The 10,609-nt window shown below is 49.7% G+C and overlaps 1 protein-coding gene across 6 annotated transcripts in view; it reads right to left on the bottom strand.

The window, feature by feature from the left end:
* Nucleotides 1-758: 758 nt before the first annotated feature.
* The window catches only part of DISP3 (dispatched RND transporter family member 3), a 40,659-nt gene continuing 30,808 nt past the window's right edge, over nt 759-10,609 (bottom strand). For 3 of the 6 annotated variants that reach the window (XM_086764490.1, XM_086764489.1, XM_086764493.1), the window contains 9 exons: nt 10,282-10,463; nt 9,719-9,849; nt 9,418-9,593; nt 8,312-8,438; nt 7,011-7,156; nt 6,514-6,673; nt 6,026-6,139; nt 4,881-5,047; nt 759-4,146 (listed from right to left, as the gene is read on the bottom strand). In XM_086764490.1, coding sequence (XP_086620616.1) covers nt 3,784-4,146; nt 4,881-5,047; nt 6,026-6,139; nt 6,514-6,673; nt 7,011-7,156; nt 8,312-8,438; nt 9,418-9,593; nt 9,719-9,849; nt 10,282-10,463 — 1,566 coding nt within the window. In that variant the 3' untranslated portion in view covers nt 759-3,783. The remainder of the gene's footprint in view (nt 4,147-4,880; nt 5,048-6,025; nt 6,140-6,513; nt 6,674-7,010; nt 7,157-8,311; nt 8,439-9,417; nt 9,594-9,718; nt 9,850-10,281; nt 10,464-10,609) is intronic. The other 3 variants (XR_015260834.1, XM_086764492.1, XM_086764491.1) reach the window with 3 other exon arrangements.

The following is a 10,609-nucleotide window of genomic DNA, read 5'->3' as shown; positions in this document are numbered from 1 at the left end:
CTGAAACATTAACATCAACTTTTCAGAACGGAACCCTCAGACCAGGATTTACTAGAAAGAAAGGAGTGGGCCGTTAACAGAGACATTCCATTGCGGTGTGCTGTAACTGACAACTTGTGTACATTTCTTTTTAATTGCAGCAAGATTGTTTCGAAATGGAAAATCAGAGCATTCTCTCCCAAGTAACGCTGGTCTGCTGTGTTCTACTGTTCAAAACCACCAAAACCGACAGTTTCATATGAAGCGTTTTAACTCCCTGGCTTCCTCTGCTTGAGAAATTCTCCCTGAGACAACCTCCAGCCACTTCTGGTCCGGACTCTGTGAGCACCATAGGCACGAGCAGCTACTATGGAGAAGGCTAAACTTTGCTCAGCAAGATGACAGGATCCAGTAGATGGTCTGGGAAACAGAGGAGTCATCAGAGAAAGAAGACAGGCAGAGGTGTGGGAGGAATTAATTTAGGGCAGGCATCTGCTCCCGGAACAGTGCCAACAGGTGAGGCCTTGCTTTTTATTGCTACGAGCATCTGCCTCTGAGCACCGATTCCCAGCAGGGCTGTCAGCCCCACCTTCGCATTTCCTCAGATAAACCCATCTGTTTTCTTACCTCTAACATTTTATGAATATTTTCTGATCCCAAGGAGGATATTGCCTACATGGAGACGGATGCACAGATCTGCTACTGATTTATTGTCTCCACAGGGTGCCGTGAGCATTTTGGGGAAACCTGGGCCCCACCTCTAAGGCCTCTTTCACCGGCCACCCTGACCACAGAGCTGTGCAGAGTGAAATGGTGATGGGGAAAATGCCTAGTTAGATCTTAAGACAAGTATCATGACTATGTTTAATCAAGTCTCCAGCTTACCAACATCCAGTGGGTCCTTGCAGTGAAAAGCACCACCTAGGATCATCTCCGGACTCTTCTGCCATCCTACCACAATCTGGAGTAAGTTCCTCCTCCTCACCTTGCCTCAGTTGCCTTGCTGGAGGGGCACAATCTCCTCAGTATGCCTTTGTGAATCATCTGCTACAGCTCAGCATTTATCTCAGTCTCTCATTTTCCTTTCTGAATGGCTCCAGCCATTGCTCTCCCAGTACCACCTTGTACGAACAAGGGCAAGCTGATGCTCTGCTCCTGCTAGGGCCAGCCAGCCCTTCTGCACTGAGTGAGCCTCCCCAGAGAGGAGGAGGGAAAAGCCTGCTCCAGAAAACAGGACAGATCCTGTCAGGTGCCAAGAACCCTGTTATTTTTGTCTGCAGATCAGACACTGCCAGATCAGACCCAAGAGACATAAAAGGTTTTCCACTACTTTGAAATTAATCTTTGCCTTCCAAGAGCGGCTGAATGAATGGTCCCAGCATGGTGTGTCCAGAATCACTCTGGAGGTGGGGGGCTTACATAGCCTCTTTAAAGTGAGCACAAAGACAGGACACCACGGGCTTAAATAAGCTTTAAACTTCGCAGGATTCAAAGCACATCTATGCCTTGTCTTAAAGGCCTTTCAAGGTTTCCTCATGCTCACAGAAGGAGGAACTTCCTCTAAGAGTGCACTTGGCATCTTATTCTCTTGTCTGGTGACTTGGAAATATCCATCAGCTTTCATAACCCCAAGGAGTTTGATGCATGAGCTAAATTCAAGTTAAGCCACCAGCCAAAGCATCCTTAGCAACAGCACCAGGGCTGCCTTGCTCTCCCCTGCAGCACCCGCACAGACACATGGGTCTCATGGGGCTGTCTATCATCAGCACACTGCCCTCTACGCTTGCTGCTACTTAGGAGTGCTCAGGGCACCACTAGTAATTAAATTTGGCGAACAGAGATTGGGAAAAGCATGGCTAAAAGATCAATGTAGGGGCTGAATTGTGCACGGCATCCATCAAAGCAGCACAGCTTAGGATAGTAAAAAAATCATTTCCAGACACATTTTTTCATGGGCACAGGGTTAATTATGAAGGAGCTGGTGCAGATCAGTGGTAGGCACCAAGGAACATTTAATGTTTTGCAGAAAGGGGTAACTCAGTTGCACCACAGAATGGTGAGGAAGAAACCAGGTCTGTTCTGCTCATGCTCCCACCACCCTCACTGCCTACAGCAAGACTGCTCCAGATTTCTCCTGGCATCAGAGTCCTGTCCTGGCACTCCTCTCTCCAGCTGATACCTTGAGGAACCTACTTTAGGAACAAACATTTGATCCAGTTCCACAGGGGTGACACGATGTGAAGGTGTAATACTGGCAGGGATCAGAGCGGGGTTACACTGAGCCAAGCAGAAGCAGCTGCTGGTCTGTCTCAGCAGCACGGTCCCCAGAACTTGGCTGGCAATGGGGATGGGCTTCCTGGAATTCCCGTCTTAAAAAGGAGGTCAATCCAGACAGAGACCACAAAGCCACCAGGGACATGGTATCTGCAAAGAAATGGAGTTGGGCTGCTTTCTTGCCACCCTCCTCTATTGGCGTCACTGTAAATAACGTTTACTGCCTCTCCCAGTGGGCCCAGCCCCTCCCCTTCTACCGAGGACCAGATGTGCTGCATATCAATGTGCACATTTAGCTATTTCAATTTTTAAAATATGATAGAATCAGTGATGCTTAAAATGTACTTGTTAATGGCACCAGTTTGCGATTTCATTTTACTTTAATATAAACCATCTGCTCCGAGCAGGCAGAGCTGCAGGCTGAAGCTCCGCTGCCCTTGTGTCTCCACAACGGACAGTGTCTCTAAGCCGCCACGGAGGATGCACCACTGGTTATTTGTGCACGCCACCAGGCATGGGCTCTGCCTGGCCCCAGCAGTTCGCTTGTCCTCAGGCTGAGAGCTGACTGCCTTGATCAAAAGGCTCTGCAGAGACCTCAAGGCTGCCTGTTTTCTCTTGTCCATGAAGAGCGGAGGCAGTGACTGGTGAGGCCACACACTGAGCTGGCGGTGGGACCGGCGTCAATACTGCCTTGGCCTCACTACTGCAACGAGGGAGAGGAAGGCAAGTCATTGAGGAGGGTACCAGTTGCATTCCTGATGGCTATTCACAGACCCAAGAGATCCCAGCAAAAGGTGTGCTGTCCCTTCAGAAAGAAGGGGAAAGCCATGTGTCCCGATGCCCCCCACGAATTATGAAAGCAGGTCACCGCCGGTGGTGCCACCCAACATCCATAGTTTGGATCCCCCAGTGATACCCGTAAGAGCTCCTGTGCAGCAGGCTCACTGCTGGTCTAGCTTGGGCACAGGGCATGGCAAAGGGGTCCAGACCACACTATTCCCCAGCTCACCCAACAGCTCACTGGTGTTTTCGAAGGCTCAGGTAGTGAGGCACAGGCTTGGCATGGGAGTAAGGCATCACCTCAAGAGCCATCGTTGCAGTGCTGACCCTGGCCGAGGGGAGGGACAGAGGAAAAGGTTTTGAAAGCAATCAGATGGCCTTCCCAACTTCTCTCCTTTTAGCTTTGCGGTTCCAGAAAGCTCTGTTCATTAAAACAAAATTAAAAAAAAAAAAAGAAGAAAAAGAAAAGCAGAAAGAAAATTGAGAGAAGGAGACCTCTGCCCCTCCTACTCATGGGCTGAGGTATTCCCTGGGCAGCCCTCACTGTCCGTCATCCATCCATCACTACTGAAATAAATACAAGTCTAGAGCAAAACCCATTACAAAATAAAGTGCATCTGGAGTTGAAAAACTTCTGGAAAAAGGAGATTTTTTTCCTCTTTTTTTTTCTTACAAAAAATATCCTTTAAAAAAAAAAAGAAAAAAAGGAGCAAGAGGACAGAGCATGTGGCTCTTGGCATAGCATAGGGTCTACAGAGCTGTCCCATTAGGCAGAGGGATTTTAAATCCGCTCTTCAGCAGGGCGAGACAGATGCACAGACCCAGCAGGCCAGCAAGAAGCACCCCCACCACAGCCTTGAGGCAGGAAGTCCTGCTGCGGATGAAGGTGCCGGGCCCCATGATGCTCAGCAGGGCTGTGCTCACAGTTAACGTGTACAGGATGGAGACTCCCGTGTTGAGGGCCACAATCTTCCCAAACTTGGCAAAAGGGGCAATGATGCAGAAGAATAGCGGGACGGTGGCAATCACTGTGGTGACGGCGCTCGAGACAATTGCCACACCCACGTGACGGACTGCTTCAATCGTTCTCCACTGGCGGCACGCTGTGGGGTCCTGGCAGAGGGGACAGCAGTGTTAATTAGGGGGACTGTGGACAAGCACATGGGGCTGCGCTAATGTTTTTGCCTTTTAGAGGGTGGCTTAGCTCATAGGGTCCTGGTCCAGGACAACGATGCTGCATGAGTGCCGATCGGACAATTCATGCAGTCTCTGAGCACACTGGGCAAACAGCCATGAGGTTAAAACCCAGTAGAGGCAAAGTCTGCTGGATTTTGTGCCTCCTTTCAGCCACAGCAGTGACTACTGGGCCTACGCAACAGAGGCACTGCATGCAGACACTATACCTGGGATCAGAGATCCTCAAGCTTTTCTGGTCTCCACCTTCCCAAAGAGGCAAAAGATGTTAACAAGGCCAGAAGAGACCCGGAGGTCCAGCACAGCACAACCAAGCAATTTGGAGAGGTTACAGAACAAGTGTAGGGACATTCCTGCACAAGACTGTCTTCACTGGGACATGAAAATGGGTTGCTTTGGACATAGCTCTGGTCAGTAAGAAAGGGACTACCAGGTGGGCTGGACTCTCAGCTGGGTTTACTGCACGTAGGTACACAAGCTTATACCAGTCTCTGACCAGTCAGCTGGACAAGCGGCAAGCACCCGAGGTGTGCTGTGGGGGTGGGAAGACACATCCCCGCTCGCCCATCGTGCCTTAGGTCCTGCATCGCAGCCAAGTCGCACAGAGGGCATGAGGGGAACGGATTCAAGGCTACAGGAAGAGAAGAGCTCACCTCTGCCTGGTGTAGCGGCAGGTTTTCCCCTGCCAGCAAGTAGCCCTCCACCAAGTGCACACAATAATCGACAGAGGAGCCAACGAGGATGGAGAGGGAAATGGCTTCCACAGCTCCCATCTCCCAGCCAGACCAGTACATGATAGTCACCACCAAGCAGACCACTCCTGTGTGAAGAAGGTCACGTTAGGCAAATTTAAAGGACTCTGGGACTGCTGTCCAGGCCTACTGGCACAAGTCAATCACCGGGGAGTTTGGGATCATATCCCTGCAGGTCTGCATGCTAACCAGTCTGAGTCCTGTACACATTCCCTCCCTGCCCACAGAAGCAAACGTTTCCCTCACCTTCCCTTGCCACTGGGATCATTCCATCAGGTAATCAGAGCTGCTGGCGACAGTGAGGCGCCTAGTTAAATATTAGGCAAACCGACAGACTGAAGCCAGTCTAGCCTAATGCCTGCTAAATGAATCCAAGCTTGTATGCACACATGCACTACAGGAAAGCCAGCCCATTGGTTTGCTTTCTGGAGTTACACACAGGCTGAGAGCAGGCACAGGTTCTTCTCAAAGGCAAGAGTGATGTTTGTGAGTCATGTGTGGGAGACTAAGTGGTTTTAAAATGATAGATTTGATTTTTAAACTGAGAAGTTTAACAACACACTTAAGACCAAATCACCAGCCTGGGAGAGGGAACTATTTACAAATTTGCTTCAAATACTAAAAAACCCACAAAAATATTCAGCTTTTAGACTCTCCCACTGCTTGGAAACAGCTGCTGTTGTGCAGATCCTTGGAAAGTGGTATGATTGTTGTTCAGAGCATGTGGGACTTAATCACATTATTATACGTAACAGGCAGGAATGGCATTTGTGTAGCTAAAACCCTTATTTAAACAAATAGAAGGAATTGTGTAGATAAAACACACTGGGAATTAGACACACAAATCTACTTTCCCAATGAGGTTTCTGTGCGTTTGTTAAGAGTTTCTCCCATTCACCTAGGTATATCAGGACGGGCTCCTGGAAAGCCCAAAGGGTTTACAGAGAGTAAGAGCAATTCAGTTCAAATCACTAGAGACTCAGCAGTGCCACAACCCACCAATTTCAGACAAAGGGAGAGCCTGACATTGGAATCAGCTTTTTTACCTAAAATGCTGAGCAACACTGGCAGCAGGAGGAGGATGTGAGTGGTAAACACCGCCACGGCAGCCACACAAATAACCAGCGAGAGGACAAGACCGTACAGGGCACTCTGCACTCCTGAAAGAAAAGAGCCAGCTAATTTGACTCCCGGAAGAAGACAGTTGGGATGAGAAAGGCATCGCGGCAACAAGGCAGGCAGGGACTCACACTGAGGGAGATGGGAAGGGGAGGATGATAGAGAAAAGTGGGTGATCAACGTCTTGCCTCTCACATCAGCAGGGCAGAGTCCCTTCCTTTCTCTAATTCCCCAGGCTCTGCCTAAGATTTTGACAGTCCATGCTGCTTGGGGTAGAAACAGGCTGTAGGAATTTGCACAGCAACAGTAAGGGACTGAAGATCTAACAAATGCCCATCAGATGGGACAGAGTGTGCTGTGAAGATGTATCAGAGAACATCAGCTCCTCAGGGAGAGAAACACGACAGTCACTTGCCTATGATCTCCATGAAGATCTGCTTCCAGTGCTCACAGGTCTGGAAACCGTGCCGGAGAGCAGAGCCCTCTGGGAAGAGCTGGAGTTGCTGCTGCAGGAATGTCTCCCATTTCAGGTAGTCAGCGTATGTCTGGAAGGAAGATTTCCCTTTGTAGGTTGTCTGTAAGAAGATGAACATGTTATTCTTGTGTCCTGCTCTTCGGTGCACGGCATGCACGGCAAGGGAGGGAGAACAAGCCAGCTGGAGTTGCAGCACCAGGCAGATGGGCAAATCTGCTCTTTGGCTGAGCACTCATGGTAAGAGTGAACTGTGGCACAAACAGCCACTTCCAGCAACTCGGGAGTGCAGGCATCTGTCTGCAATAAGGCACAAACACTAGCAAACACTAAATTATGGCTGCAAATGAAAGTGGCCAGTGCAGAAAGAGCGGAGCTAAACCCTCAGAAGTCATAAGAAGAAACTGTCACAAGGACCTATGGCGATGCCATGTGCTCACCGATTCAAATGCCATGGAGATCCACTGCACCTTCCCATCCTTCACCCCCACTGCCCCATGAGAAAGCTGTCCAGGCAGCAGGTTTGGCTCAGGGATGTTCTTGCACTCAGGGTGTAACATCTGCAGAAAGGAGGAGATGCTGTATCCTGGAGGGAAAGAAAGAGCAAGGGATGGAGGACAGGACAGGGAAAAAGGAAGCACATTGCAGCAAGGGGGAAGTTGCAGGCCCCATTTGTCAGCAGCTGCTTCCCCTTGCAACTCTGCCTTGCCAAAGCCCTTGAGGTCTCAGCACCAGAGCGCTCTGCTGCTGCTGGCTTGAGAGGGCACTCTGTGCCATCAGCACCAGGCAGGTCACTACCACCACTGTTTGTCCCCAGCTGTCAGGAAGCAGTACAAACAGCAAGCGCTGAGGAGCTGTCTGCCTGCCCTGGCAGGGACTTTTTCCAGGCGTGAGACTGGCTTTTGGCCTGAAGCCAGTATATTCTTTCTAGGCTCAGCTCCACAACCTTGTGACCTCTGAAGCTGGAAGACAGAGCTGCTGGTTAGGTATTTGAAGCCACAGGGTCAGTGAGTAGCCTCATCACAACAAGATCAGGTGTGATCTGTTGGTTATTCAGGAGCTACTAAGAAGATATTTACTTATCCAAAAGACAGCAAGTATATCACAAACAATAACCATGACTGGAAAGAACGGATGCAATTCTGTTCTTATCTTCACTGGATTAAATCCTGAAAAATATGCCCAGTGTCTTTGCAGTTAGAGAGACCATTTCTCTTTCATATCCCAGAAAGCATGACCAGGGGCATGTTCTAGAAGGGCAAAGCTGCCCTGGGAAGGAAAGGAGGCAGCAAAAAGCAGCCACCCTTTCTGGTTTGCTGTTGAGGATCTCAGCTCAAACAAGCACCGCTGCAAGCAGAGCTGCAGAACAGGAGTCTGGTGTTCCCGTCCCACTCGCTGTGTATTTCTCATCCCTATAGCAGTTGGCACAACTCACGAAAGCGTGGGGTGAATGACGCACAGAGATGGGAGTTGTGACTTGAGTCAGGTGGAAACAGGCAGAGCTGTGCTGCAGCCAGGTCAGGAGAGCTGACTGCTGAGAAACACCTCTCCTCCCTGCATGGCCTGCGTTTACCATTGACTGGTTCTTCCCTTTCCTTTCCTGCTTCACTAAGCTGGGATCAAAGTTTCAAAGCCTTTAGCAGCCATAGTCCTCAGACTGGAGGGTGAGAACAAGTCTCCACCCAAGGACCCAGGATCTCCCCAGGGACTCTGTGGCTGGCATTAGATTAATGCTACCTACCAGAGGGCAGGCACTGAGCCCCTCCCGGCTTCACCAGCTCCGTGTTGCTGGCGATGGCTTTGCAGAGGCGGCACAGGTTGCCAATCTCTTTGAAGAGGTCAAAGCTGTCATCATAGATAACGCTGCCCTTTCACAAGGAGACACAACAATAAGAGCACCACATGTGAGGCATACACACAGGAACTGGCACACGAAGGTAGAAGCTGAGTCCCCTCCTGGCTACACAGCCTGGGACTACAGGGACTACTTATACAGACCACAGGTTACACCCACATTTTTGCCTCGCCAGATAAACCAGGAAGAAACGATACCTTGTCACCTCCTCAAAAAAAAAAGGCAGGTAGTATGACAGAAGCACTGATAAATAGTCACCACGCCATGCCCCAAACCATTAGAGTCTGCCTAAAGAGCAGCTCTGAATCCCCAGCAGCACCCGGCATGAAACTCCAGCTTTCTGCCTGCTCCACTGCCTCCTCCAAAGGAAACAGGGAAAGGCTGATTCTGCACAGTGCCCCCAGATCAGAAGGCAGAAAGAATGGTAGAAAGCTGAAGTGCATCTGCCAAGCGACCAGAGCTAAGTATAATTTTGCTAGGGAAAGGCTGTAAATGTGTTGAGGTATCAGATCTGGGAGATAAGCTGCGCCTGGAAAAGCCACACTTAGTAACCTTTCCCTGGAGTAACTGATTTGTATTTTTTCATGTTAATATCTCATAACAAAATAAACAGTTATAGAAAAATATCAGTTCCCTGGATCTAGAATTTGTAGTGAGATTTTCATATTAGGCTCAAGATGGGTTTGCTTCTAAAATCCTCAGGAAAGCCAGATTTAGACTCAAAATTAGAAGGTTAGATATTGCACTCAGAGGGATTTTCTGAAAAGCCTGAAGTGATTTTAATAAGTTTCCTGGTCTCCATTATTTGTGAATTTGCTAAAACAGAAATGTACTTCTGGCTCATCACAGCACTACCATCTCTGCTATTCCATCTGTCTAGGCTGCCGGACCATGCTGCCCGGGCTGCGGGGATTAACCAAACACCACCCAGGGAGACCTTCCTTCTCTCATCAGCCCCAAAGATGCCTGTCCACATGCCAGAATGCGTGTACCATGTCTCCGATGACGTGGTTGTCCAGGCGTCTTGTGCGATTTACTCCTCTGATACCAAACACTACAAACACCATGGCTCCCGTGTCTACCAGTGGCCGCACCGCTGGCTTCCCGCAGCCCGTGTTCATGCAAGGATTAAATCCAGAAGTGGCTGACAGCTTCGCTTTGGGCGCTGCTGTCAAAATACAGAAGAAAGGTTGGTTGCATCAGAAGATGGAAAAAAAAAAAAAAAAAAAAAAAAAAGTCTCACTCTCCAGCCTCGACAGCCGGATGTGGCTGAACAGGTCCTCATCAGCTTACCTTTCTCACTGGGAACATAAAGGATGCCTTTGGTGGGTCCATCTGGGCTGGAGCTGAGAAGACAGCCAGGAGGGGCTACACACACTCGGCCATGGTAAGGGGGCTTGTGCGACTGGGCAAAATACAGTTTCCTGTGCAGCAAAGAAAGTTTGTTATGGGGGACCAGAGGCAGTAAAGATGATGTGTCCAAAGCATTACATGGAAACAGACGTTCTCAGGGATAGAAGGAAAAGGTGAGCAGCTCCAGACCGGGATTCCCTAGCCTTCGCATATTCTGTGCTTCAGGTGAGTAAGGGCAAGGCCAAGATCAGCAATGTCTTTTTGCCACCCAAGGAAGCCTCTAGTCACAGTCCTGCATCTGCCGAGCCTTTGGCACATTAATGATGCTAAAGGCCTGCAAAATAACTTTGCAACAATGAGGCACAGTTGCAGGAAAGCAAATCCTGGGACGATGGATGTCACCAACTGAGGGCAGGACTGGCACCGGACATTAGGCATCCCATACCAGCCACTCTGCTGTGTTGTTTCTGCTGCCTGGCCCTGGGCAGGTTTTGGAAGGTTACCGTGTTCGCTGCTGCTCCTTGGCGGCCACGTAGAAACTGAAGTCAAACTTCCAGCCTCTCTTGGTGTCACAGGACAAGGTGGTCATCATCCACTTCCTGGGGCTCGTCTGCTTAAGCAGCCCTACTGTGGACACACAAGCTGTCAGCTTCCTGGTGAAGTTACCGAAAGGCACTCTATACACCTAAGCAATGGATTAATGAAAACAGACACTTAACTCCACAGGGTTGCAGCCTGTTGCACATTAGCATCACACACTCCCCTCCTCCCTGAGCACTGGCACAGCCACACAGAATGAGCGCTGCAGGCACAAACCCAGCCAGCCCCCAG

Source organism: Chlamydotis macqueenii, chromosome 21 (assembly GCF_036417535.1).
Source record: "Chlamydotis macqueenii isolate bChlMac1 chromosome 21, bChlMac1.mat, whole genome shotgun sequence".
Lineage (NCBI taxonomy): Eukaryota > Metazoa > Chordata > Aves > Otidiformes > Otididae > Chlamydotis > Chlamydotis macqueenii.
The sequence above is the reverse complement of the archived record's forward strand: the minus strand, read 5'-3'. Positions and strand labels throughout refer to the sequence as shown.